This window comes from Agelaius tricolor, unplaced genomic scaffold (assembly GCF_023055355.1).
Source record: "Agelaius tricolor isolate 1412-34295 unplaced genomic scaffold, bAgeTri1.0.p SCAF_30, whole genome shotgun sequence".
Lineage (NCBI taxonomy): Eukaryota > Metazoa > Chordata > Aves > Passeriformes > Icteridae > Agelaius > Agelaius tricolor.
The window spans coordinates 1,042,008-1,069,721 of NW_027269290.1; the positions used below are offsets into that span (position 1 = coordinate 1,042,008).

General features: G+C 61.1%; 3 protein-coding genes and 1 non-coding gene across 5 annotated transcripts; all 4 read right to left on the bottom strand.

The window, feature by feature from the left end:
- Positions 1-679: 679 nt before the first annotated feature.
- On the bottom strand, positions 680-8,141 carry SARS1 (seryl-tRNA synthetase 1). Of its 2 annotated transcripts, none has more exons than XM_071450062.1 (11): positions 7,936-8,141; positions 5,857-5,927; positions 5,611-5,691; positions 4,909-5,067; positions 4,314-4,457; positions 3,978-4,133; positions 2,998-3,219; positions 2,449-2,578; positions 1,431-1,714; positions 1,215-1,344; positions 680-1,129 (listed from the first exon to the last, which is right to left on the bottom strand). In XM_071450062.1, the coding sequence occupies exons 1-11, from the start codon at positions 8,069-8,071 to the stop codon at positions 975-977; spliced, it is 1,668 nt and encodes a 555-aa protein (XP_071306163.1). In that variant the 5' UTR covers positions 8,072-8,141; the 3' UTR covers positions 680-974. The 2 variants fall into 2 exon arrangements, with proteins under 2 accessions (XP_071306163.1, XP_071306164.1); XM_071450063.1 differs by having other exon boundaries at positions 1,431-1,588; positions 7,936-8,140.
- Positions 8,142-8,927: 786 nt separating this feature from the next.
- ELAPOR1 (endosome-lysosome associated apoptosis and autophagy regulator 1) lies at positions 8,928-22,876 on the bottom strand. Its single transcript, XM_071450068.1, has 22 exons — positions 21,412-22,876; positions 19,215-19,335; positions 18,143-18,335; positions 16,937-17,084; positions 16,306-16,386; positions 15,950-16,055; positions 15,723-15,872; positions 15,277-15,365; positions 15,027-15,204; positions 14,299-14,427; positions 14,126-14,216; positions 13,940-14,045; positions 13,730-13,867; positions 13,373-13,627; positions 12,584-12,757; positions 11,574-11,739; positions 10,834-10,930; positions 10,656-10,757; positions 9,962-10,088; positions 9,715-9,893; positions 9,469-9,634; positions 8,928-9,260 (listed from the first exon to the last, which is right to left on the bottom strand). The coding sequence occupies exons 1-22, from the start codon at positions 21,679-21,681 to the stop codon at positions 9,192-9,194; spliced, it is 3,135 nt and encodes a 1,044-aa protein (XP_071306169.1). The 5' UTR covers positions 21,682-22,876; the 3' UTR covers positions 8,928-9,191.
- A 946-nt stretch (positions 22,877-23,822) lies between these two features.
- On the bottom strand, positions 23,823-24,123 carry LOC139601433 (small Cajal body-specific RNA 2). The gene has a single exon (XR_011682916.1). It is a non-coding gene; the product is annotated as a small Cajal body-specific RNA 2 (non-coding RNA).
- Positions 24,124-24,577: 454 nt separating this feature from the next.
- On the bottom strand, positions 24,578-26,443 carry TMEM167B (transmembrane protein 167B). Its single transcript, XM_071450069.1, has 3 exons — positions 26,311-26,443; positions 25,629-25,760; positions 24,578-25,312 (listed from the first exon to the last, which is right to left on the bottom strand). Exons 1-3 carry the CDS (start codon positions 26,318-26,320, stop codon positions 25,230-25,232), a joined length of 225 nt encoding a protein of 74 aa, XP_071306170.1. The 5' UTR covers positions 26,321-26,443; the 3' UTR covers positions 24,578-25,229.
- Positions 26,444-27,714: the final 1,271 nt, after the last annotated feature.

Below are 27,714 nucleotides of genomic sequence, written 5' to 3' on the forward strand. Positions count from 1 at the left end.
GCTGAGGAGGACTGGAGATGCTGGGGGGCACTGGGACAAACTGGGAGAGACTGGGGATGTCGGGGGCGCTGGAACAGACGGAGAGAGACTGGAGAAGCTAGACGGGGGCGGATCCGCGCGGTCTGTGGTTGCTGCTCCCCCCCCGCCGCCCAATCCGGCGCCGGTCGCGTGGGTGCAGGCAGGCGGCGCGGAGCCGCGTCCCCCCCCCGGCGGAACGGGTCCGACGGGTACCAGGGAGGGGCCCCCCAGCGCCGGGGAGGCGCTTGGAGCGCCGGAACCCCCGCGCCTCCGCCGGGGGCTCCGGTGACTCACTGGGCCGCTCCCCGCCGGTTCCACCCGACAGCCGAGGCCTGCCGGGGGTTTCCCACGCAGAGCAGCGGGCGGCAGCCAGGCCTCCCTGCATGGCGATGGAACGGGGCAAAGGGGGCAACCCTCCCGTGCATCACCCCACCCCGGAGCGGGGGGCGAGCAGCAGCTGAGGCTGAGGCTAGGGGCCCTCGGCCCCACTTAGCATCACAAAGGGGCTTTGTCTGGAGCTTTGTGTGGGGCTGGCAGGAGGGAGGGAGAACGAGGAGGAGGGAGGTGCGGGGGGAGGGGAAGGGTGGTGTGCAACGGATACACCTCCCCGGGCTGGACCCCCCCCCCATTCTTTCCTCGGAAGCCTCCAAGAACACACAGCTCAGCAGCTCTTGGCTTTATTTTGGACGGAGGAGGGTCATGTTATGTGGGCACGGGGGTCCCCAGCACCACTCAGAGTGAGGGGGACACATGGGGGATCGCAGCCCGACTCAGCAGGGTAAGGGGGACACACAAGGGAGAGGGGCAGCGCCCTAACAGTGTCAGTTCTTTGTGGAACAGGGGGGACAGACGGTGACTCCCCTCCAAGCAAAGATGATGATGAAGGGCACAGCCTGGCAATGAAGGTGAGATGACTTGGGAGGCCCTCAAAGTCCTTGGGGTGCAGGGGGACACCCTCAGACCTCCATGTTCTTCATCTGATCCTCCAGCACCTGGTCGCGTCCCCCCCCTGCCTTCTTCTTGCCCCCTCCTTCCTGCTGCTTCTTTTGCTTCTTGGAGAGCTCCTGCTCAATGGGTGCCGGCTTGATGAATGGAATCAGCTCCCGCAGGTCTGGGGGGACAAGGGACCACTGTCACCCCCCCCCCCCCCCCCCCGCCAAGAAGCAGGGGATGGGGAAGGCACAGGGGGATGTTACCTGGAGGCATGAAGTTTTGGAGCTTTTCAGGGATGCGGATGCCCTCAGGAGTCTGGTGGTTCTCCAGGATGGCACAGATGGTGCGGGTGGTAGCACACATGGTGGCATTCAGCATGTGCACAAACTCTACCTGTGGCAGGGGGACATAGGGGACACCTGTGACATGGGGAAAGCAAAGGAACAGAGGAAGAACTCCCCTATGCCCACTAGCCTCACCTTGTCCATCATCTTCTTTGTCTGGCCATAGCGGATGCGCAGGCGCCGGGCCTGGTAGTCAGTGCAGTTGGAACAGGAGACAAGCTCACGGAAGGCGCCAGAGCCAGGGAACCAAGCCTCCAGATCCAGTTTTTTGCTGGCTGCATGGTTCAGGGAGCCTAGAGACGGAACAGTGCTGAGTGGGGGGTCCCACTGCCATCCTGAATTTTCCTTTCTTGGGGCAGAGCGTAGGGTGAAGCCTCCAAAGTCATTCCAGCAGCTTGGTGCTGATCCAACATAGATTTCTGCTCTGCCATAGTGATGTGGGGTTACATCTCAGCCATGGAAATGTGGGGTACCCACTTGGCCACAGGGTCAACAAGCCACAAGCTGTTTGGTCATGGGGACATGGGGGTGTGGGATACCTGCCCAGACACAGGGAACGGGGAACTCCTGCTCAGCCACAGGACACTGGGTTCCTGCTGTGCCATGGGGATATGGGGATTCCGCTTACTCACAGGAATGTGGGGGCCTCTCTCAGCTTTGTGGATGTGAGATTCCCACTCAGCTATGGAAACACAGGGCTCTTTCTCAGCCACAAGGACATGGGCTTCCCACTTGACTATGGGAAGGTAGGATTATGCTATGGGGATCTGGGATTCCTGCTTGGACACAGGAACGAGGGATTTCTGCTCAACAGTGGGGATGTGGGGTTCTCGCTCTGCCAATGGGATAAAGGGGATAAAGTTCAGCCACAGGGAGCTTTTCAACCAGATCTTTTTCCTGTGAGCATTTCCAGGAGGAGCTGGGACACTCCAACTGTCCCTCTGGAAGGGACAGCAGGGACAATCCATCACAGCAGTGTTCACACCCGTTCCCATGGACCCAGAGCAAGGCTGAGGATTCCACAGAAAGCAAAAGGTCCCCTTCTCTTCCTCTGTCTCAGGCTGGGGACAGCAATGAGCCAGAGACAAGAAATTGCCATGCAGGAAGCAGGTCAGGGCCCCCCTCAACCCTCCTGTGGCACAGGAGCCCCTACCTGAGACGATGTTGACGATGTGGTAGGGAATCCCGAGGGACTGGTAGAATTCCTCAGCTGTGGCCATCATCTCCTCAAATATCTCCCAGGATTTGTTGTCATGGGGGGAGGAGTAGACGAACTGCTCAATCTGCAGGAGAAGGAATTCCAGTGACACCAGGTATAGCTCCAATTCCCACGGGAACCCCACGGTGACACCAGGTACAGCCTGAATTCCAACTGGAACCCCACAGTGACACCCAGTACACCTCAAATTCCCACTGGATACCTGCAGTGACACTGAGTATAGCTGAAGTTCCCATCAGAACCCCACAGTGATACCAGGTACACCCTGAATTCCCACTGGAACCCCACAGTGACATGGGGTATACACCCCAACTTACTAGGGTGCATACCATGGTGACAATGGGTACACCCTGAATTCCTGCTGGGTATGCTGCAGTGGCACCAGATACACCATGAATTTCCACTGGAACATGCTGAATTCCCACTGGAACCCCACAGCAACCCTCAGTACACCCCAAATTCCTCCCAGGACCGCTCCTTCACCTTCTCAAACTGGTGGACGCGGAAGATGCCGCGGGTGTCCCGGCCGTGGGATCCCACCTCCTGGCGGAAGCAGGTGCTGAGCCCCGCGTACTTGAGGGGCAGGTCCTCCGGCCGCAGCCACTCATCGCGGTGCAGGGCGGCGATCGGCTGCTCTGATGTGGCGATCAGGTACTTCTCATCGATGGAACTGTCCTCCGCCCGCTCACTGCCCTTCCCAATCACCTGCAGGGGACATGAGCCACTGGCCTTCTTCTAGCTGCTCCTGCACCTCCAGAGACCAGCAGGGAGGTTTTCCAGTGCCAGATGGTTTGGGAATTCATCACAGGGGGAGTTTGTTGGTCATTCAAAGGGGCTGATGGCAAGGACGAGTCACCTGTATCACCCGTGGAGATGGACTCCAGAGATGAGCCACCTCCTTGTCACGTCATCACCATCACAAGCCACCTCCTTATCACCTATGTCACCCATGGAGATGGCCCCCAGAGCATGTCACCTCCTTGTTACTGCACTGCCATCATGTGTCACCTGTGCAAACGGATCCCAAAGATGAGCCACCTCCTTGTCACCTCATCACCATCATGTGGCACCCATAAACATGGACCCCAGAGATAAGCTACATCCTTGTCACCACATGTCACCAATGGAGATGGACTTGGGAGACCAGCCATTTCCTTGTCCTTCATGGCCATCCCAGTGTGTCACCCATGGAGATGGACCCAAGATGAGCCACCTCCTTGTTATTGCAGTGCCACCCATGGAGGTGTTTCCCATAAAGGTGGACCCCCAAGACAAGCCATCTCCCTGTCACATCATCACCATCACAACGTGGAGATGGATCCCAAGGAGAGGGGAAGGAACCACTGCTACCATTGCTGCCACCACCACAAGCTTGCCAGGGCAGAGGGGACCCCGCTGCCTCCCTCTCCACAGTCCCATTGGGGTGCTTGCTTCCAAGTCCCAAACCTGGAGTGATCCCTTACCTTGTAAAGCTCCTCGTCAAACTGGCTGAGCTGGGCCACCTCCTGCATCACCTCCTTGCGCATGAAGAAGGGGGTGTACACCGGGGTGTACCCCCGGGCACGGAGGCTCTGCAGTGCATACTGGATCAGTGCCTGCTCCAGGAACACCAGCGGGCCCTGGGAACAAGGGTCACACTGCCTGTCACATACACACTCTGTTGGGCCACTCCTCCTTGCTCAGAGGGTCCAGGAGGCCTCTGGAGGCTCTCATCATCAATCCCAGGGGAGGAGAACCCAAGGCCCCTGTCCCTCCTCGTTCCTCTCTGAACCCAATCATTCCAGGGTCACAGCTCTCACCTTAAGGAAGTAGCCACGGCTGCCAGCCACCACGGCGCCCTTTTCCCCCTCATAGCCATCCACCATCACCACCAGATCCACATGAGAATACTTCTTCCTGCAGCTGCAGTCACCCCACACCCGCTCCACCTTGTTGTCCACATCCTGCAGGAGCCCGGAGAAAAGAGAAGCAGGAGCCTATAACCTCCTCAGTGCCCTGGAATGCTGTGACACCAGTCCCTGAACCACACTGGGCCCACTTTGGGAGCTCAAACTCCAGCCTGTAGCTTATTGTGCAGCCACTTGGCAGCAAGCCTGGCCCAGTTGTGCTCCCTCCGGGAAAATATTCCCGTGGGATGAATGGAGGCAGCAGAGGGAGACCCTGTCCTCACGGCAGTGAGCAACTTTCCCATGAATTCCCCCAACAATGGTGTGCCCAGTGTTGTCTGAGCTGCTCTTTGTCTGATCCGGGTGGGAAATGCTGGCTTGTCATGCAGATTTCCCTCACCCGCCCACCCAGACAGGCTTGGGGGATCCCCTGCTGGGAGCCCCCTGCTTCCCACTGTGAGCTTCCTAGCCCCTCTGACCCAGCCCCACCTCCCTTCCCGTGTCCCACCTCGTCGTTGCTAATGGGCACAGAGGGGTGGAGGAGGTTCCCAATCTCCCGGAGGCTCTCAAAGCGTTCAGCCTCCAGCCGCAGACGCTCAGAGTCGCATTCCAGGATGGCCTCATCAATGAGCAGCCGAATTTTCTTTATCTGGGATACCTGGAGACACTGCAGAGAGACCTCCAGATGAGGTGGGGGAGAGAGAAGACCACTGGGAAGAGGGTCCTGTTCATCCAGCACAGGGAATCCTGGGCCCAGCATGGTGAATTCTGGACCCTCCACATATTCTGGAGTGAGTCCCTGGGCTGGACACAAGAACAGCCTGAAAGGATAAAGGGGTGACAAGCTGGAATCTGGAAGGCCTGAGCTGCTCCCATGGCAGCCAGCATTGCATTCATTAACCAGGGTGACTACCAAACTGGGATGGAAGCAGGCAGGGAGGGACACAGTGAGGACACAGAAGGACTGAGACTGCTCAAATTCCCAGGGATGAGCCCTTGACTGACACAGGGTGATGCTGGAGAGATCAAGGACACTGAGGAAGAGTCAGTTATTGCTGGTGTGGGAATGAGAGATAAAGGATCATCCCAGATGGGGCAACAGGCAATCCCCCCTCATTTGGTGGGCACTTTAGGCCACCAATTTGGGCAATTCCAGGCAAAGCTCTGGACAAACTGTAGGCACAGTGGAGAGAGTTGGGGTCTCACTCACCCCCAGGACATCAGCCGTGAGTTCATCCAGGTTCTGTGCAATCTCTGGTACAGATTCATCCGTCCCTACTGGCTCCTTTTTCTGCAGCAAGAGGAAAAAGGAACCCCAGGACAGTTAAAGAGTAAAATTCCAGTGGGAAAACATCCCTCAGTGACACAAGGGAGAGACTAGAGGGCTGGGAGAAGGAGAGATGCCACCAGCTGGTGATGTCCCACCATAAGGTGACCCAGGGCACTCGTGCCTCACCTTCATCTTGTCCCCAATGGTTTTGCTGCACAGGTTCTTCAGCTTGTTCAGGTTGTCGGCACGAAACCTGCCTGGAAAGGAAGGTAGGCGCTGTCACCTGGACTGAGAGAAGGGCTGGGGCCCCTATCTGGTACAGAGAGGTGATATGGAGCCCCCATGGGAGCAGCAGGGGGGGTAGCAGTTCCTGGAATACCCACAGGCACCATCCCTGGGGTTTTTGGAAGGACAGAGGTTAATCGTGTGGAGCAGAGCTGCAAGGAGTAGGGATGTCACTGGAAAACACCTGGAGTGACATTGCACTGGGAGCTCCATGCCAGGCTGGAAAACCCCATGACTTGCTGAAACCATGCTGGGATGGGACACCCCAACTCTAAGATGAGCACCCTACACTGAGATTCCCCGTGCTGGGCTGGGACCCCCGCAGTGGGATAGGACCTTCACACTGGGACCCCCATGAGGGGATGAGGTTCCCCCACACTGGGGTGAAAGTCCCATGCCTGGCTGGGAACAATGTACTGGAATGGGATCCCCACCCCATGCTAGGATCCCCCACATTGGGCTGTGACCCCTATGCTGGACTGGGAACCCCACCCTGCCAAAATGGGAATCCCTCCACCAGGATGGGACCCTCCACATCAGCACAGGCTCTCCATACTTCACTTGGACCCCCCCAGTGCTGGGCTAGGACCCTCATGGTGGGCTGGGACCCCCACACCATGATGAGATCCTCCTCACGCTGCACTGGGACGCCCATGCCAGGATAACATCCCTCCCTCCACAGGCTCAGAGCCTCCCATGCTGGGACCTCCCTGTTAGGATGGGCCCCCGCACTGTGCTGGGACCCCACATTGTGATGAGACACCTCCCTCAGCGGGATGGGATTTCTAAGGACTGAGCAGACCCTGGGATCTGAGGCCACAATTACAAGATTCAGGGGGTGTTGGATGAGGAGAGCATGGATGTTCCCCCTTTGTGACCCCAGGGCTGGGAAGGGCAGAGCCCAGGTCCCGGGGCAGCTCAAACTGGGGGCACCTACGCTGAGAACGCGCCACCCTAATCAGCGGGAGGGATCAGTCCCAGGGGATCCAGAGCCAGGGAACACCAACAGAACACAGCATGGCACAGCACGGGCTCCACGCACCGGCGCCGTGGGATTGCATCAGCCAGCACGACCCGCCAGCCTGCCTCACCCTGCAGACACCCGCCATTCTCCAGCACCGCCGTCCTGGGGACACGGAGCGGGCGGGAAGGGGGCTGGGAAGCGGGTGATCCCTTGGACATCAAGGCGAACGGGAGCATTAAACGGGAGCCCCAAGCGCCGCTTTCATTCCGCAGCAATGGAACGCTGGGGTGCCCTAGGAACGGCGGGGTTTGGGGGTACCCACTCCTCCCGCCGCCCTCCAGCTCCTCCCCACATCCGGCACCCACTGACGGAGCTGCATGCGCTTCCCGCTGCCCCATATCCCGCCGGGAGCCACGAGGAGGAGGCTCCTGCCCCCCACCCCCCTAAGCTGCCCAGGTGTGGGTGTACCCCAAATCTGGGGGTGGCACTGTCTGGGATCCCCCCCGCCCAGCTGCATTCTGCGGCAATGTAGGGAGCGGATCCCTGGGGATCGCAATGGGACGGGATCCAAGTCCGGCTAAGGGGAACCTGGGATCTGCCCTCCAGCCTGGGAGGAGAGACGGCGGGTCTAGTGGGAGAACTTCTCCCACCTCAACCCCTGGAATTAGGGACGAGGGGGATCCACCCAGGGACAGGCCCTCGGTCTCTGCTGTGACCTACCCACAGGATCCAGTCCCAGAGGGCAGTGATCCACCGAGGCGATCCCCGAGGGTTGGGGATGAATAGACAAACAGCTGGGGAGGATGGGAAAGACTTCCTGAAAGGTCACCCCATCTCATCGGGGATCCTCCATCCCCGAGGAGGGGCCATGGTGGGGAGTTCCTATCACCTGCGGACCGGTCACCAGGCTGACGGGGTGGACGGAAAGGCACCGGGAAGGGGAGATATGCCCGCGTGTGACAAGGGGGTCCCCCAGCCCGGAGGTTGCCTCCAGTCACCCACCCGCCCCCACGTACACCTCCTCCAGGCGCCGTCCGCTCGCACCAGCGCATCCACCAGCCCGGGGTCCTTGAAGCGCTTGCGCTGCATGTCCCGCACCATGGCGGGGTCTCCGCCCTTGTCGGCGCGGAACAAGTCCAGGTCCAGCACCATGACCGGTGATGGCGACGATGGCACCGGGAGCGCCGGCGGGGACAGCTGGTCCGCGCGCGTGCGCGGAAGGGGCGTGGCCTCGACCATGCGGGCGGGGGCGCAGCAGCGCCTCTTGGTGGCCTGGAGGTGGCGCAGCAGGGCGGGCGGGGCACGGAGCGGCAGCGATGGGGAGCGTCGGGGGCCAAGCAGCCCCGACCGCCGCGAGGGGCTTCCGGCGGGCCGGGAGGCCCAGGCAGAGCGGCACGACGGGGGTATCGGGAAGTGTTGAGAGGGTTTGGGGAGGATATGGCGGGGTCTGGAGGAGCCCGAGCGGTCCGAGCATCCTTGAGCCCCCCCCCCGCCAGAGGGGTCTTGGCCCTCGCACCCCGAGGATTCCTGGGGTTCCTCAGCCACATCCCAGGCATACTGGTGGGCTCTGCGGATCTCCTACCCGAGGACACCTCGCACCCCTCTGCTCATGGGGCTCCCAAGAGCCACCCTATGCCCCTCTACAGCACCCCATGGCACGACTGTGGCCATCCACGTCACCCCATGTCACCCCACTGTCCCCTCCTTAGGGGTCCCGGCGGGGTTCTGGTGCCTCCACCCATGTGGGGGACCCTACAGCAGTTCCCCCTTTGAGGGGCCGTGCAGATAGAAGTCAAAGTTCCGCTGCTCCCTCACTCCATCCCTAGGCACCCACTCCCACGCGTGTGACACCCTGCGGACACCCCCACATCCTCACCCCACCCATTTTTGGAGCCCACGCTCAACTCCCCGCATCCCCTAGGCGTGTCCCCCCGCCCCCGTGTGCCCACACACATGGAGCCCTTATACAAAACCCCCCCGCCCCCATGTGCCCACACACATGGAGCCCTTATACAAACCCCACTCCTGTATTTGGCATTTTTAGGTGCTTGGGATGGGGAGGACACGGTGGGGGGCACGGGTGGGGACACACGTACAAAAGCCGTAACGAGGCTCCGGTCCGAAGCGGGTCCCTAAGGCCACGTTGGGGGATGGGCCGTGGGTACCCCCCCTTCCCTTCACAGCTGTCCGGGGCCGGGGTGTCCATGGGTGCCCCTCTGGCCCGTCACAGCTCCTGGGAGGGCTGCGAGATGCGAGGGTGCCCCCCGTCCTCTTACAGCTCCCGATCGGTGCTGCTGGATGAGGTCTTGAGCGGGACCGAGTCGAATCCATCCGGCATCCGCTGTGGGGTAGGGAAACTGAGGCCCGGAGCCTCTCGGGGTGGGGAACTGAGGCACAGAGCCCCCCTTGGAGTAGGGAAACTGAGACACGGAGCCCCCCCGGGGTGGGGAATTGAGACATGGACCATCCTCAAATCCCACCTCCACCACGGCTTGTCCGGTGGCTACTCCAGGGTTGTTTCTACCCCCGCTACCCACCCCACCACTCACCTTGGCCGTCAGGGCTTTAAGTTTTCCAAAAAGTGACATTTCGGTGGCAAAGAGCAGCTCGTCCTCCGCGTCCTCCCCCTCCATGATGGCGCAGCTATCGGGCGACGTCGCGTCGGTCTCCCGGGCCGCCGCGTCCATCACCAGCTTGGAATACTTGTATTCCAACCTGGGAACGCAGGCGGTGCCATCACCCCCCCGTGACAGTGCTAGCCCCCGTGTCCCCAAATCCCGCTGCCAATTGCTCACTTTTGAGTCTTTTTCCAGAAATAAGCGGCGAGCGCGGCCAGCAAGACGGCCACGCACGTCCCAGTGGAAATTCCCACTTTTAGCCAAAAATCCACGCTCCGGCACGCCTGGATCACCTGCGGCGGCAGGGCGTCTCCGCCGTGGCACAGCCGGGGCTCCCGCCACACGTAGGTGGTTTTCTGATGGGGGGAAAAGGGGGATCAGGGGCCGCAGGAGCCGCAGCCCAGCCCGGGGCACGGGGCGGTACCTGAACGCCGCCGATACAGGCGCCGACGATGGGGCGGCGGTGGGAGCTGGAGCAGCGGGGACATCCCTCGGCCGTCACCCACAGGAAATGGAAGGTGCAGCCGTCGCAGGTGCCCTCGGGGCATTTTCTGGGGAGGGACAAAAAGGGGGGGGCTCAGGTGACGGTGACACTCCAAAGTGGGGATTACAGCTAAGGTGACACCCCAGGGTCGGGACAGCATGACAGCAGTATCCCCAAAGTGAAGCACTCCAAAGAAGTATCTACCGATGACAGCAGGGGATCTTGAAGGTTCCCAAACCTCCCCCGAGGACTCCTTTCTTTCACTGCCAACCTGAATACACGCAGGGCGCCGGTGACACAGCCAGGATGACACCTCAGGGTGAGGGAATCTGACACCATGTCACTGTCGTCCCCAAACAAAGCACCTCAGGGACATGCCCACCCGTGACAGCAGGAGCTGTTTGGGTCACTTTGGGAGTCCCCTAAGCCCCCCTTGGTGTCCCCAGTGTCGCACCCCCCCCACCCCCCCCCCCACCTGGGAACAGCCGGGGTGACACCTCAAAGTGAGGGACACTGACACTGTGACTATGGTGTCTCCAAAGCGAAGCACCCCAGGGATATGCCCAACCCTGACAGCAGGAGATGCTTGGGTCACCCAAAACCCCCCTCGGGGTTCCCCGTGTCCCCTCCCCACCTGGGGACAGCCAGGGTGCCAGTGCCGACACGCAGGGGGTCACAGCGTAGGCGGATGGTGGTGGCCCGGCCACCACTGCAGGGCTGTGTCATGTCGTTGGACCTGCCAGAGGACATGGGAGGTCAGGAGGACAGTGGGAGTACAGTGTGGTTGTCAACCCCCTGTCACCTGCCTGCACCTGAAGAAGAAGATGATGTCAGGCAGGTCAGGGTGGCTGGGGGGGAAGAGCTCTGGGGGAGACACGATGCCGTCCAGCACGGAGCTGGTGGTGACACCTGCAGGGAGAGAGGGGTGTCTCCAGTCCCACTGGGGTGTGTTCCAGTCCCAGTGTCCTAGTGCCACCAGAGGGTCCCAGTCTTACTAGGGTGTCCCAGTGCCACCAGGCTATCCCAATCCCAACAGGGTGTCCTGGTGTCAGTGTCCCAGTCCCACCAGCGTGTCTCAAGTCACATCATGGTGTCCCAGTCCCACTGGGGTTGTTGGTGACATACACCAGTGACAATGTCCCAATCCCAAACAAGGTGCTCTGTAGTGTCCCAGTCCCATCAGGGTGTATTTCAGTCCCATTGGGGTGTCCCCATGGCATCAAGGTATCCCAGTGCTGCTGAAATGTCCTAGTGCCAGTGTCCTAGTCCCAGCAGAGTGTTCCAATCCCACCAGGGTATCCTACTCTCAGTGCCACTGGGATGTCCTGGTTCCTGTGCCGCCAGGGTGTCCTAGTCTCAACAAGGTGTCCCACTCTCAGTGCCGCAAGGTTGTCCCAGTTCCTGTCCCACACATGTGTCCCAGTCCCCCTGAGGAGTCCCAGTGTTGGTGTGCCAGTGCCACCAAGATGTTCCAGTGTCTGTCCTGCCCATATGTCTCAGTGATCTTGGGGTGTCCCAGTGCCCCAGGGTGCCCCCCTCCCTCCCTGCTCACCCAGCAAGTGGTCACCCAAGCTGACAGGCTGAGAAGACACAGCTGCACGGGCACCGGTGACATCAGGGGGCACCAGAATGGCCTGGCACACATAAGAGGTGACCACACGGGCAGGGCCCCCCAGACCGGCTGTCACATTGTCAGCGCATGAGGCCATTTTCCTGCCCTGTGGGGACATACACGACACACGTGTGTGGAGTGAGACTGTGTGTACAAGGGACTGGCACTTGTGTGTGCAGAGCCATAGGTATACAGGTGTGGCTGCACAAGTGTCCATATGTGTTTACACGAGTATTCACATGTGTCTGCACAACTTTGCAGGTGTGTTTCTGTGACTGTGCACAAGTGACTGCACAAGTGGGTGGGTGTGTAAGTGCAGGTGTGACAGTATGTACACCTGTATTTGCACACCTGCATGTGGGAATGTGTGTTTGCATACACATCCTTGTGTTTGCATGACTATGAGCACATATGCACGTGTGTGTCTGTGTCTGCCCACCTGCATGCCCCGTCCCATCTGTGGGCCCAGGTGTGTGCCCGTGTTCGCCCATCCAGATGCCCATGTGTGCACGTGTATTTGTGAGCCCTCCTAATTGTGGTCCTGTGCCTACCCTCCTGAGTACCCACCCATTGTGCCCATCTTTGCGCTTGTGCTTGTGCCCACCCACTTGTACACCCACCTGTGTGCTCGTGTTTGTACTCATGTGCCTGTGAGTGCACACACCCCCCTGTGTGCTCGTGTCTGCACTTGTGTACCTATGACTACCCACCCATGAGCCCAGTTGTGTTCCCATACATTCATGCATGATCCTCTGCCCTCCTGTGTGTGCCCTTGTGTGCCTTCCCAGGTGCGTTCCCATGTCTGCATGCATGTTTCCATGGCCTCCTGCCCATGTGTGCCTACTGTCCTGAGTGCCCACCCACGTGCCTGTGTTTGCACTTGTGTGCCTGTGCCCACCCCCTGGGTGTGTTCCCATGTGTGCACGTGTGTTTTCCCACACAGCTCTCACCTGGTGCCCACAGAGGCTAAGGCGGAAGTGATGGCTGTAGCGCAGCCCTTTGGGGGTGAAGCTGGGCCCAGTGCCCACCCCGGCACCTTGGCCCAGCGACGGGAACTCGAAGTGCAGCATCCGGCCTGGCAGTGCCAGTGCCAGGCTGCAGTTGTTGTAGCATAGCGATCGCAGCTGGGAACAAGGACAGGGAGCTCAGGGATGGCCATGCCACCCACTGGGGACACCCTTGTGGGAGACTCTGGAGAGCTGGCACCACCCCTGAGAGACAGCAGGGCCATAGTGGCACCCACCAGGGTCACCCACTGCCACCCACCACTGTCAGATACTGTCACCCATCTGGGATGGCTGGGAGGGGCTGGTGTCATCTCTCTGGGGACAGCTGGGGGACTGGCATTACCCACCCAGGATTAGACATTGTCACCCACCTTGCCATCCACCCAGGATTGCCACAGGGCTGGTGTCACCTCCCTGGAGGTGGCCAAGGAGGGCAGGCATCACCCACTCTGGGTCAGACAGTCACCCACACTGCCACCCATCCTGTCACCCACCCAGAATGGCTGTAAGGTGCTGGTGTCACCTCCATGGGGACACAGTGTCATGCACCCAGGATGACTGGGGGAGGCTCGTGTCACCCACCCGTGATGGTGTCACCCTCCTGGTGCTAGCCAGTGCCACCATCTGGGACATCCTGGCTCTGGGGGAGGCTGGTGTCACTCCTCTGGGGCCCATTGGCATCACCCATGGGGACACATATGGACACTTGGACCCCCTGCCATCCCCAGTCACCTGGTTGCTGTGTGTGCCAGGGCCACAGGGGTGGCAGGTGGGCGTCCCGTCGGAGGGGTGGCCCCGCAGGTAGGTGCCAGATGGGCAGGGCTGGCAGATGCCCGAGCTGGGGTCCACAGTACTGCCAGGGGAACACGGGGCACAGGACCCAGTGGGCTGCGGGGCACAGCGGCGGCAGAAGGAGGCCACCCCCCCCTGCACATTGGTGACGTTGATGCTGTACAGCTTGGCCACATCACTGGTGAACCGCCGGCCCTGGCACCGAGAGCACCATCACCATCTGCCCCTCACCCCCCACCAGACCCTCCAAAGTGGGGACCCTCCAGCCCTCTCAAAGCAGGGTCCCCTGTCCCTCACCGCCTCGTGGTAGGGGGTGCGCTGGAAGGCCCAAGTGAAGCTCATGGTTGCGTTCTTCTCCACCAGGTAGGTGTAGGATTGTTTCCCTGTGGAGCCTGTCCATGTCTCCACCGGAGTGTTGGTGTGTGAGTTGACACCCTGTGGGGATGGGGGAGGTGGCACCATCCAAATTCACTGTGCCCCCCCAAACTGCTGTGTCTCCCCACTCACCACCATAAAGTAGAGCTCACAGCCAACGCTGCACAGCGTCTCGAAAACGAAGGTGATCCTGGCCACCTCTCTGCTCTCTGTGTCCTCCAGCACTGGGCTTGGAGGGCTGGGGACAGCGTGGGGACACTGCTAGCTCTGCTCCGTGGCCGTGTCCCCCCTGCTCCCTGGTGGTGGCCCCCACCTCACCTGAAGCCAGGGACCACCAGCGTGAGGATCATGAAGTCGCTGTCAGAGGCTCCAGCTGCTGTGTAAATGTAGTCCCCAGCTACCTCCCAGCCTGCAGGGGTGCAGTGACACTCAGAGATGTCCCTGGCAGTGCCCCGGCAAGGGACAGGGAAGGGACAGCCCTCTGCCACTACCTGCAATGCCCTTGTACTCGAAGTTGATGCCGCTGAGCACAGTGGTCTCCATGTTGGGGGGCAGCACGTTCCACCACTTGTACTCCAAGCCCAGCACTGGCTCGGTGCCCTCTGGGCAACTGAGGCAGGCTGGCGAGAGAAGGCAACAGCCCTGTACAGGGGTGGCACCCACCTCCCCCTCTGTCAGCTTGATGTGCCCTGATTACCCCTTGAGGCCAGTGATGGGGACAAGAGGGGACAGCCCTGCACTAGAGTGGTACCACATTCCCCTCCCTGCAGCTTGGGATGACCTGGTAACCACCTCTTGGGGACAATGGTGGAGACAGGAGAGGACAGCTCTGTACTGAGATGGCACCCACCTTCCCTAGGCAGCTCCAGGGATCCCAGTTACTTACTGGGGACAATAACTGGGATGTTCTTACTGGATACATAGGGACAGCCCTGCACCAGGGTGGTACCACTTTTCTCTCTGTCAGCTTTGGGTGCCTTGGTCACCACTTTGGAACAATGATGGGAACAGGATGGGACAATCCTGCACTGAGGTGGCACTCATCTCCCCCTGGTAGCCCCAGAGACCCCAGTTATTCCTTGGGGACAGTGGTGGGGGTGTCCTTATTGGAGCCATGGGGACAGGAGGGGACAACCCTGCACTGGAGTGGCACCCACCTTCCCCCATCAGCTCAGGGTGCCCCAGTCACACTTTGGGGACAATGACGGGGCCACCTTACCAGAGCCGTTGGAATAGAAGCCATAGGGACAGGGCTGGCAGGTGCTGCTGTTGCCTTTGGCGAAGCCAGGGTTGCAGGGGGGGCATCGTGTCTTGACCCCCGAGGATGGCAACCGGGTCGCCTGTGGCAGCTCCTCACTGCAGATCTTGGGCTCTGCCCACTTGTACATCAGCTGGGTCTGCCGGGGGAGCGAGTGAGCTGGGGGGGACACCGGGGACAGGGGGCCCACCCCGGGTTGCCCCTGCATTACCTCCCCACGGGCGTCGCAGGCCGTGTGGGTGTAGAAGAAATCCTTGTCCGTGCAGGGCGGGCGTGGCTTGCAGGACCCCGAGCCGGGCTCTGCCGAGGGGGAACACGGCGGGTGAGCCAGCACAGCCCGGGGACCCCAGCGCTGTTCCCACCACGTGGGGTGTCTTTGTCTTCCCTCCCAACCAAGGGGTGGTGGGTGCTCCCTACTCCCCACATTATCTGTCCCTCCCCCAGGGCCACTCCTGCAGTGCAGATTGCGGGGACAAAGGGACCCCTAAGGGTGTCCCCCCTCACCAGCATAGGTGTCAGGTTTGTCAGGGGCGCCAACACTGTCGCCACCAGGGGATGTCAGGTCACCCCTGCTCCCCACATCACCCCTTCCGTTCCCAGGGTCAAATACTAGAGGGACAGCTCTGGGCGGGGGGAGCCCCGGGTGTCCCCTCTCACCGGCGTAGGTGTCAGGGTCGCAGGGCTGGCAGGCGGTGGCCCCTTTGCCAGAGAAGGTGTCGGCGGGACAGGGCTGGCAGGCGGTTGAGCCGGCAGCGGGGGCGAAGGTACCGGGCTTGCAGGGGAAGCACTCGGAAGTGAAGGCCACCCCTGGGAGCGGGAGGAGTCTCAGGTAGCGGGGACGGGGGTGCACGACCCCCGAGATCCTCCTTCCTGCCCCCACCCACCTGTAATGCCGATGTTCCTCACCAGCACCGGTTTAGGCACCTTGGACCAGACGGAGAAGGCGGTGGTCCGCCAGTAGAGCACGTTGTTCCCACGGCTCAGCTCCACCTGGGAGAAGGATCCCATGGGATTGGGTAATCCCACTGCCAGGGATGGGTTTGGCACCGTGGGTGGGGGATCCTGCTGCCGAGGAGGGGGCTGGCACCAGTGGAGGGGTGTGTGTGGCACCCCCGTCTGTCACCATCCACTGCCCCCTCCTCAGCCTCGTGGCGCATCTTCGTCCCACGGGAGGGACAAGAAACGCCGGGGCAGCACCGAGGGACCTCCCCCCCAGTGTCACCTCCCACCGAGCACTCACGCTGTGGAATTCCCAGCCCTTCTCTGTCGTCCGCATCCAGCGGGACTCCTCCACCGTGGGCTGGCACTGGTCGTTCTGCACCTGCAGGGTGAGTGTCAGGGACTCCATGTTCACAGGGACCCTGCATGTCCCCAGGGACACACCCCCATGCTCCCAGGGACCCTCCATATTCCTAGGGACCCCTCCTCATGTCTCCATGAACCACTGCTATATCCCATGGGGCTCCCTTCATGTCATCAGGGTCCACTCTCATGTCCCCAGGGACCCCTCCATGTCTGCAAGGATCCCCATGATGTCCCCAGGGACCCCTCCCATATATCCAGGGTCCCCTTCCCCATGTCCCCAGAGACCACTGTCACATCCACCAGAGATCCTGCCATGTCCCCAGGGACACACATCATGTTCTCAGGGACTCCTTCCATGTCCCTTGGGGACCCCTGAGGAGTTCCCACAGACCCACTCAGGTCACAAGGGACATCTCCCATGTACCTAGGGACCCTTAATGCCATCTAGGATCCTCTCCCATATCCCGATGGACCCCTCCATGTACCAAGAGACCCCTCCCATGCCCCCAAGGACCCTCCCATGTCCCCAGAGACCCACATCCTCCATCCCTGCCCCTGTCACCCACGAAGAATTCGAAGACGATGCTGCTGTCAGGGTAGATGTACTCGAAGGTGACAGTCCCCGACTGCTTGAGGCTCACAGCATACATGAGGGTGGCTGTGCACTCATCTGTGTTGGAGGCGATGTAGTCCCCCAGTGGCACCCACGTTGACCTGGGGCAAGTGATATATCCTGTCACCACTCTCAGCAGGCAGGACAAGGATTGTAGGGCTAGCTGGGAGGGTCCCCAGGAAGCAGGGGAGAAATGGGGGGCACAGGGCTTGGGCACATCTTAGGGACATGTCAAGATGTGATGGCTAGACACATCTCCCTCGGGAGACTCCCCTGGCCTGCTGAGAGCCGTGTGGACTGCAAGAAGAGAGTGGGGTCCCCCTCTTCTGGGAATGTGGCTGGATGAAGAACATGCTACTGGGAGTAGGGAATGCCTAAGAGGGGCATCAATGGAGCAGCGTGGTGGTGCCAGTAAAACTGAGGGTTTGGTGGTTGTTGGTAAATCTGGGAGGGTTTCTTGGTTGTTGGTACAACTGGGAAGGCTCAGTGGTGTGGTACAACCAGGAGGGTTTGGTGGCTGTTGGTATTTGCTGTGTACCAGTGGCTGCTGGTACAACAGTTGGTGGGAAATTCAGTGGCAGTGGAACAACTGGGAGGGCTTGGCAGCTGCTGGTACAACTGAGAGGCCTTGATGGCTGTGGTACAAGTAAGAGGGGTTTGTGGCTGCTGGTACAACTCGCCAGTGGGATGTTTAATGGCTGTGGAACAACTGGAAGGGTCTGGTGGCTGCCAGCACAACCAAAAGAGCTCAGAGGTTGCCAGTGAGGATCAAAGGGCTGTGGCAGTAAAGGCTCTTGCTGGTGGCACAGGGTGTGGAGATCCCCATGGGTGCTGTAGAGACCCCCATAGGAGCTCTGGGGACCTCCATGGGTGCTCCGTCTCCAAGGAATATTGATGTGGAGGTCCCGTGGGGTTGGGGTCCTGCCACACCTGGGGGGTGGGCGATATAGCTGGGTGTTCCCTTGCTGCGACCACGGTGCCCCTGCTGGTGTCACCTCCCAGGGCAGGATGACAGAAGGGTGTCGGGGCAACTGGATGCACAGGGGCGCTATGGATGCACAGGGGTGTCACACCCATCCTGCTCGCTGTGCCCCGCACCCAGTCCTGACAGGCCAAGTGCTCATGTGCTGGCATCACAGCCAGTGACACAGTGACTCACGCGGTGCAGTTCTCTGCCGCATCGCCAAAGCCGTCATCCACCTCCAGGTTGGTGGCCACATTGGCAAAGCCATGGGGCACCTCGTCCCACTCATCGAAGCGGACACCAGTGCCCAGCGAATAGGTGCCCACAGCGCAGGGCCGGCACGTCTGCGTCTGCATCTCCAGGAACTCACCCGCCTTGCAGGAGAATGCTGCCAATGGAGACAGGGGCACAGGGTGTGGAGGGTCACCCCCAATCCTCCTGGTGCTGCTACAGCCTCATCACCCTCAGCTCTGCACTTCCAAGTGCTCCAGCTGGTGGAGGTGCTGGGATCCCCAATTCTTACCATTCCACAAAGGCAACCCCCCCATCCATGAGGTTTGGTACCTGATGCCCAGCTCTGCCCAATCCAGGCAGGATGTAACACTCTACCATGGAACTGGGACACCCCCAGGCTTTGGGGGGCATGTGTTTGGGATTCCCATCCTGCTCATCCCTCCTGGTAAGTTTGTGTGAGGGGGATTCTCACCTTGCTCAGCCATCCTGGTGCATGTGTGTGTGGTGAGATTCCCATGGCTGTCATTCCATTTGGTGACTGTGTGTGTGATTCCCCTCCCATCCTGGTGCATGTGTGTGTGGGATTTCCATCTCTCTCATCCCATTCAGGTGAGTGAGTGCTCATCTTGCTCATCCTGTCCTGTTGCATGTGTGGCATGAGGGGATTTCCATCCCAGTGTGTGATTCCCATTCCTCTCATCCTATTCCATGACTTTATCTGTGATTCCCATCCCGTCCTATCTGTGTGTGCATGTGATTCCCATCTGTCTCATCCCGTCCCACTGCCTCCGTGTGTGTGGTTCCCATCCCTCCCATCCCATCCCAGGGAGTTGCTGTGTGATTCCTATTCCATCCCATCCCAGTGCTTGTAGTTCTTCTACCATCCCACTGATCCCATTCCATCCTGCCTGCACTGGAGCCAACAATGGCTGTGCTTGTCTCCCCATTCTCTCCCTCCTCTCGCCCTCATTTCCCATCCCCGCCATTCCCACCCCCTAGCCTAACCCCATGCCATTCCTGGTGGCAATCTTACAGCATTCAGTGCCCCTGACAGGGTCAGGCAGGCCAGTGCAGAGTCCAGGTGTGTGTGGTACAGCCACCCTCCAGCGCGATCCTGAGCTGTCACAGGCTGTGTACTCGTAGTGGTACTCGGACTGCAGGAGACACAGAGGAAATGTGCAGGGAGCTGCACCCCGGGCTGCCCCCGGCACCCTTTGCTCCCTGACAGGGGCTGGCCCCTCGGCCCTGCAGTGCCTTCAAGGGATGGTTTTGAGTTAAGGTGTGGCAATGTCCTGTGGTGCCCAGGGCCTGGAGAGAGGGGCCTGAGAGAGTGCTCAGAGTGGGGGGATACTGGGGCAGGGGAGAGTTCAGTGTGGGGGGATGCTGGAAAATGGGGGTGATTTGGGTGGGAGATGCTCTGGATTGAGGGGAGCTGAGGACCAGGGGGATGCTCAGAGTGGGGGAGCATTGTGGCAGGGGGAGGGAGGGCAGTTTGAGAAGATGCTGGGAAATGGGGTTGCTGTGGGTGGGGGGATGATCTGGCTGGGGTTGCCCAGGAGCCTTGGAGCAGCAGCAGCCCTGCACCCCTCCCTGGTGTGAAGGGGAACCCCTGCGCCCCCTCCATGCTCCTGGGATCACATGGCACCGTCACGCCCGTTGGCGCGGCTGTGACACACTTTGCTCATCAAACAGCTGTGGCACAACCCGGATCCAGCCAGGGAGCACCCCGGGCATAGGGCGGGAGTGCAGGGGGGGCCAAGGGGAACCAGGAAGTGCTGGAGACAGCAGAGGCACCGTGACCCCCCCCATCCTCCCAGCTGCACCAAGTTGAGACTGGCTTAAGGCTGGTGAGGAGACGCCAGGGACAGACAGCGTGGGCAGGGTGAAGGACACATCTGGTGGTGGTGTTGTGGTTTGGGGTACAAGGGGAGCTCCCCATCCCCCTGCAGCAGCACTGAGGTGTCAGAGCCGGTGCTGTGGCTTCATGTCCCAGTGGCTGCTGGAGCGTGGCAGGTTGATGAGAAAACAACTGCTTTGATGTTCCCATCAGCTGGAAACACAGCAATGGGGGGGGGGGAAGAGGGGGATGGGGGGGTGTGAAGGGGAAAGAGGGATTGGAGAGGTAAAAGGGGGGTGGAAAAGGAAAACTGAGGACAGAGAGATGCCTGCAGCATGCCCTGCCCATGTACAGGCAGCATGGAACCCCCCCTGGCCCTGAGATGGGGACACAGAGAAAGGTCCCCACCACCCTGGGGGTACCCGGAAGGTCACTCCAACTTTCAGCAGCCCTGAACTACCACATTCCTCTCAGTCCTGAGGGATTTCCCTGGGGAGAGGGTATTTTTTCTCTCTTCCTAAACTTTTCCATGTTTTCATTAAATCTACATAAATTGACCTAATTCAGCCCCAGGGTGGCTCTGGGGGTGGAGGGCACCCAGTTACAGTTTCTGCCACTGTAACTCTGCTCTGGCCAGGGGAGGGAGAAGGGCTGTCCCTTGTGAAGGACAGGGGACACCCCCTCTGGGGGACTGATTGCTCCTGGGGCAGGTGCCAGCCCCAGTCTATTGTTTCCAGCTCTGGATCATGGAACACGGACAAAAATAATTGGATCAGAGAAAAAAAAAATCCTGGCCCAGATTAAAAGCAGACGTAGGTCTGAGGAGGGGGGAGGAAAACTGGGGGGGAGGGGGGGCAAGACAGACAACCCAGGGAGAGCGTTTGGGGGTTCACCCGCTGTCCCCAAGGTGGACAGATCCTGGTGAGTGACAGTTTTTCTTCACAGAATACCATGTGCTGGGCTGGAAATGACACGTGGCCATTGGGATTGTCCCCCCCCGCTCCTTGTCACCCCCCAGCAGCACTCAGGGAGACCCCAATGTGTCTGAGGAGTAGGGACTTAGGGACGATGATGGGGTGACACCAGTTGGGGTCCCAAAGGAGACCCTCGGGCTCTGGCCGAGCCACTGGGAGCAAAGACTGCTCCCCGGGCCCCCAGGAGGTCGGCCAGTCCCTCCCCCCTATAGGAGACACCCCATCCCCGGTGCCACCGGGATGCCCAACCCCCACCTGTCCCCTCCTTGTCCCCCTCATCTCATAGGGAGCGCCCTCCCCATGCTCCGGGACTCCGTTTCATCGGTGTGTGGGGGGAATTTGGGGGTGGTTGCAGCGGTGCTGGTGTGTTACCGGTTGCCCACCCCCCCATCCCCCCCCGCCATTCCCTGTGCCGGTACCTCCTTGCAGACGTGTAGCTGCTCTCCGGTGCGTGCCGGTGACACGGTAACAGCCAGACACAGCGCCAGCGGCATCCACCGGGCTCCGGTACCGGCCATGGCGGCGGCAACGGCGGTGGCAACGGCGGCAGCTCGGCCGGTGCGAGCACCGGCGCCGCTGCCCCGCCCCCGCCAACGGCCCGGCCTCCGCGCACCTGCCGCTACCTGCCCCCGCCCCCGGGAACGGGAATAGGCACCGGGAACAGAACCCCTGGGAACGGCACCCGGCATCCCCCCCGGGAACGGGAATAGGCACTAGGAGAGGAACCCCCGGGAACAGCACCGGGCATCACCTCCGAGAACGGGCACCGGGAACGGTGGGAATGGCACGGGGCATCGTCCCAGGGAACGGGAACGGGCAGTGGATCACGAATAGATTCCCTTGGAACGACAACTGGCATCGCCTCCGGGAAAGCTTGCCATGAGAACGGCACCGGGAATCGGTATCGAGAATGTTATTCATGGGAATGGCACCGCGTATCGGTATTGGGAATAGATACACGGGAAGGGAACTCCCAGGAACAGCACGGCCAAGGTTACACTCGGGAATGGTACCCTGAGATTGGCATCAGGCACCGGGACCAGAGTGTTATCCGTGAGAACGCCGCCGGGAACCCCATCATCCTTGGGAGTGTATCCCCGGAAACGGGACTAGGAATGTAATCCCCGGAACGCGTTCCCGGGAACGGCCTCGGGAATTTATCCTTGGGAACGGATTTGGGAATGTTACGCCAGGGACAGCACCGAGACCGCCTCGGGGCGTCACGCCCTCGCCTCCCGCCCCCGGGAACAGCCCCTCCTCCCGCCGCCCGGGGCTGGGGGAGGACCGGGACACGGCGAGGGGGGGTCGAGAGCCCCCCGCACCCCGGAGCTGCCTCCACCGCACCGGAGACTGGGTGCCACTCGTGTGCCCCTCAGGCCATGTCCTCATGGAGCCGGGCCAGCCCCACTGCACTGGGGACAGCACAGGAGACATACATGGCTGCATATTCTGGGCATGGAGGACATGAGGGACCGAGGGGGTACAGGGGATATAGGAACACGGGGGACACAGGAACATCAGGCACACTTGATACAGGGACACGGGGAACACAGGGGACATGGGAGAATGGGGGACACAGAGGGACACAGGATACAGGGGATATCTGAACATGAGGGACATAGGAACACAGCTGGTAAGGGGCTGCAGAGGGACACTGGGTACACAGCTGACACGGGAACGCAGGGAGATGGGGGACATAGGGGGACATGAAGGATATAGACAACATGGGAACACCAGGGACATGGAGGACACAGGGAGATGGGGAACACGGGCATATGGGGGCCACAGTCACGAGAGAATATGAGGGACAGAGCTGCTAAGGTGATACAGAGGTCTCAACTCTCGTGGCAAAGGGTCACCCTGTGGGTTGGAGGACACTAGTGACACATGTCCATCTGTGGTGGCACAGGGATGCCAGCAAGTACCACGGGCAGGGGGGACACGGCCACAGGAAGGACACATTCCTGTCCCTATGGCAGCATGGGGACAAACCCCACGCCTACTTGTGCCACAGCTAGAGACAGAGGCATGGGGTAGCCATGCCCCACGGCATCCACAGTGTCACCCTGGCAGATGAAGCCTGCCAGGCACTATTAAGCTGGTGACCTCCTCTCCGAGTGTCCCCACAGCAGGGCCACCATCAGCAGCAACCGCAGCTGCTTCTCCCAGTAATGGCAGAATCACTGCTGTCCCCTCATCACCACCACAGCCGTCCCCTTTTCACCTCTGTGGCTGTCCTCTCAGGCTCATCCTCTTGTCACCACTGTAGCCACCCCTCGGTCACCCACCCTTACTGTCCCCTTGGCATAACCACGGACATCCTCTTGCTATCACCACAGCTGTACTCCTGTTATGATCGTGGCCATCCTGTTACCAGCACAACTGTACTTTTCCACAGGGGCTGTCCTCTGGTTACCATCACAGCTTTGTCAGCACCATGGGCATCATCACACACCCTCAATAAAACACAGAGGCCATGTTGCATGAAGCTCGTAGGTCTAATGAGAGTCCCGGGTGTCCCGCGGGGCCAGCAAGGTCCGCGCTCAGCTCACAGACATGGCACGGTGTACAGACAGCCCCGTGTACAGCCTTTGTGCCGCACACAGCTGCAGGGCCCGGTGAACCACTGCCAGCACGGCACGGCACGGAGCGTGCAGGCCCCGCAAGGGCAGCACGGAGCCCTGCAAAGTGCGAACGGAGCCTGCGGCAGGGCGCATTTCCCGCCTCCCCGCGTGGCCCGGATGGCTGGGCCGGGATGAGGCTGGGGCGTTTCGTCTTCCGCCGCTGTCGGGAGCGGCTCGGTGTCGGCCCCGGGGCTGCAGACGTGGGCGCGGGTCAGAATCGCAGGGCGCTCAGCGGCCGTGGCCTCGCCTATCTGATCGACTCATCCCGCCCGGCCCAGCCGCACAGCGCCCGAGGGCTTCGCGGCGCTTTCTTCTCACCTCGGCCCGGCGGGGCCCGGCCGATCGAATAAGATCAACGTGTAGGGAGGGAGGGTGGCTGGCGCCTCACACAGACACGGACACCCCTGACTGACACACACAGACACACACACACACGCATGCATGCGCGCACACACGCACATACACGCACACGCACATACACGCGCGCACACACACACACGCGCACAGCCACAGCCACTTCCGGTCCGGCCCTTTATCTACCGTAGCCGCGCGGAGCACGCCGGGACGGTAGCGCAGAGCTCTGGTGCGCCCCCGGCCGATCGGAGGACCGCCGAGCATCGCCGAGCACCGACCGCGTCTCCCAGGCACACGGCCGGCACAGCGACGGGCGCAGGCGGGGCCGGGCGCACTCACCACGGGCAGGGCACAGCCCTCCGTGCCCCTCGCTGCGGGGCTGCATCACTCCCGGCCCCAGAGAGCTGGACGAACCGGGCAAGGAGGCTTCAGTCAGCAATTCCCCACCCCACAGCCCCCCCCCGCCCCCCGCCACTTTATTTGCACAAATCCTCCTAACTCCAGGACCCATATCTACAGGAGCCCTCCACCCCATGGGAGGCAGCCTCCAAGGACCTCCTCACACACACCCAGTGGGACCCTCAACGCATACCACAGGACACCCAAGCAGGGCACCAACCCCACAGGACCCCCAGGCCATCACTGCCACAGAGGAACCCCCACTTTATTTGCATGTGGTGGTCCAATATTTACAACCCGGGAGCGTCACCAACCCCCCACTGCAGAAGGAAACCCCCCTGAGGGCCCCCCACGCTGCAGGGGCATAGGAAGATCCCACGGATCAGGGGGTACCCTGCCTGGCCCCCAGAGCCTGCCATGGTCTCACTAGGACCCTGCTCAGCATCAAGAGAAGGGGCTCACAGGGCAGAGCTGGGTCCCCCAGTCCTGGGGGTCCCTTCACCCACTTCTCTTCAGAATTCACAGGAAATCTTTTTCCAACAGTCTAAAGGTGCCCTGTTGGCCCTCACAGTTGCCCTTGGTGGGCTCAAGGAGGGTGATGGGCCATGATGGTCCCTCGGTTGCCACACAAAGGATCCAGGTTGCTGCCAAGGGCAGGACCAGGGGTGGTTCAGGGTCAGTACCAGGGTCTCCAGGATCAGTACCAGGGTCTCCAGGGTCAGCAATGGGGTCTCTGGTTGGTACTCGGACACTGGGGTCAGTACCGGGCTCTCTGGTCCATACTGGGATCATCAGATTCAGTCACAGGATCTCTAGTCGGTCCCAAGTCTCTCTCAGGTTGCCAGCAGGTCCCCATGTGGTCACTTTCCCACAAGGACGTAGAAGGCCATGAGAAGACAGGACATGGACACAGCCACGTGCAGGCGGGTCCCAATCACAGCAGCTGTGGGTGGGACAAGGATGGGGTGAGGCCCCATGTCCCCATCCCAGATGCATCCTGAATCCCTGTGAGCCCATCCCAGACCCCATGTTCCCATCCCAAACCCCACTGTTCCCATTCCAAATCCCTGTGTTCCTATCCCAGACCCCAAAACCCCCATCCCACATCTCTGTGTCCCCAACCTGGACCCAGTGCTCCCGTCCTAGACCCGACCCCAGAGATCCCAGCATCCCCATCCTGTACCCCAGTGTTCCAAGTGTCCCATCCCAGTGTTCCCAGCACCCCCACGCCATACCCCAGTGTCCCAAGTGCCCCTCACCCTTGTGGCAGACTCCCCAGATGCCCCTGCGCTCAGACAGGAGCCAGGTGCGCAGTCGAGGCACCTTCCGCAGGTACGCACAAGTGCAAACCAGGAGCAGCCCGAACACCAGGAGCCCGTCCAGGGAATAAACTGCGGGGAGATCGGTTGGGGAGGGGTCAGGGGAAACTCCGGGCCCCTGCCCAACCCCCTCCAAGGAGACCCCCACACTCCGTGTGAACAATCTCCCGTCTCTGCCCCTATGAGGGGATGCAGACTTCCCGAGATCCCCCGGAAAGGGACTCAGACCTGCCCGTATCCCCACCGACGGCACTCAGAACTGCCAGTACCCCGCCCCCGAAGGGTCACAGTCTCCCAGCCGCCTCCCAAAACTTCCTCTCAGTACCTCCCCCACATCAGCCCTTTCTGCCCCGTCGCCTGTCGGTACCTGAGTGCTCTCCCCATGGTGCCTCATCAGGCCCCCCGCCTTCGGAACCCCCAAAACCCCCCTCCCTCCATGGTCCTTGAGGCCCCGAACCCGCCCGGACGCCCCGGCCCCTCCACTCCCCAGTTCCCACCACCAGCCATGGTGGCCCCAGGACCCTCCGCCCACAACCCCTCGTTCCCCCGTTCCCAGCATTGGTTATGCCGGCCCCGGCTCTCCCTAGGCCCCCCTCGGTAGCCCTTGGCCCCCCGTTCCCACCGTTGGTCATGGCGCCCCCGGACCCCCCCCGGCCCCCGCGGCGCCGACGCGACAGCGGAAGCGGGCGACAGGCACGGCCAGCCGAGCGCCGACCCGCGCGACGCGCATCCTGAGGAGCAGGCAGCCTCAATGGAGCGCCTATCGGGGAGGTGCATGTGCCGCCCCAGTCCGGCCCAGCAGCCTCAGTGACCCGAGCGCTGCAGGAGCTGCCGGTGCGCCCAGCCGCGTGTGAATAGCCCCCATCCCGTCCCCAGTGACCCCGCAGTATCCCGCAGTGCACCCAGCCGCGTGTGAATAGCCCCCATCCCGTCCCCAGTGACCCCTCAGTATCCCGCAGTGCACCCAGCCGCGTGTGAATAGCCCCCATCCCGTCCCCAGTGACCCCTCAGTGTCCCACAGTGCACCCAGTCCCCATTCCAGTCGTCCCAGTAACCCACCAATACTCCCAGTAACCCCGATCCTCCCAGTACCTCCCCAGTGCAACCAGTCCCCATGGCAGCAACCCAGTAACCCACCAGCACTCCCAGTAACCCTCAGTCCTCCCAGTATCCCAGTACCACCCACGTGTAACCAGTCTCCATTCCAGCCCTCAGTGAGTTCCAGTCATCCTAGTAAGCTCCCAGTACAATCTGACCCCCAGGCTCCCCTGTAACTCCCAGTCTAAACCTAAGGCCCCTTCTCCAAGCACCCAGTCCCCATCCCAGCTCTTCCAGTACTTGCCAGTCCTCCCCAGTAACCCCAGGTCCCCCAATAAATCCCAGTGTCTCCCCAGTAACATCATGTGCCACCCAATCCCCATCCCAGTATCCCCCCATAAGTCTCCCAATTGACCCCCAGTGCACCCAGTAACTCCCTGTATCTCCCATAACACCCAGTGCATCCAGTCCCCAGCCCAGTTTCTCCAGTAACCCTCAGCTCCCACAGTAACACACACAATCCAGTGGTCCCAGTGCAGCCAGCATCAGTGTTCCCAGTGCTCACAGCACCCCCTGGGCCCCCAGGGTTCTCAGTGCCCACCAGTGGTCCCTGTGTTTCCAGTGCCCCCAGTGGACCCCAGTGCCCCAAGCTGTCCCAGTCTTCCCAGTGACCCCAGTAGCCCCTGTGTTCCCAGTGCCTCCAATGGCCCCAATGTCCCCACAGTAGTCCTGGTGCCCCCAGCAATCCTGAGTGCTCCCAGTGTTCCCAGGGCACCCATCAGTCACAGTGCTCCCAGCAAACCCTGTGCTCCCAGTGCTCCCAATGTCCCCAGTGTTCCCAGTGCCCTCAGCCAACCCAGTGCTCCCCAAGTGAGTCTGGTGCTCCCAGTGCTCCCAGCAGACTCCAGTGCCTGTCCTGGAGTTCAGCCTGAGGACCCTTTGCCCTCCTTGGGTTCCAGAGCTAACATGGAGAACATCCATTCTCCTG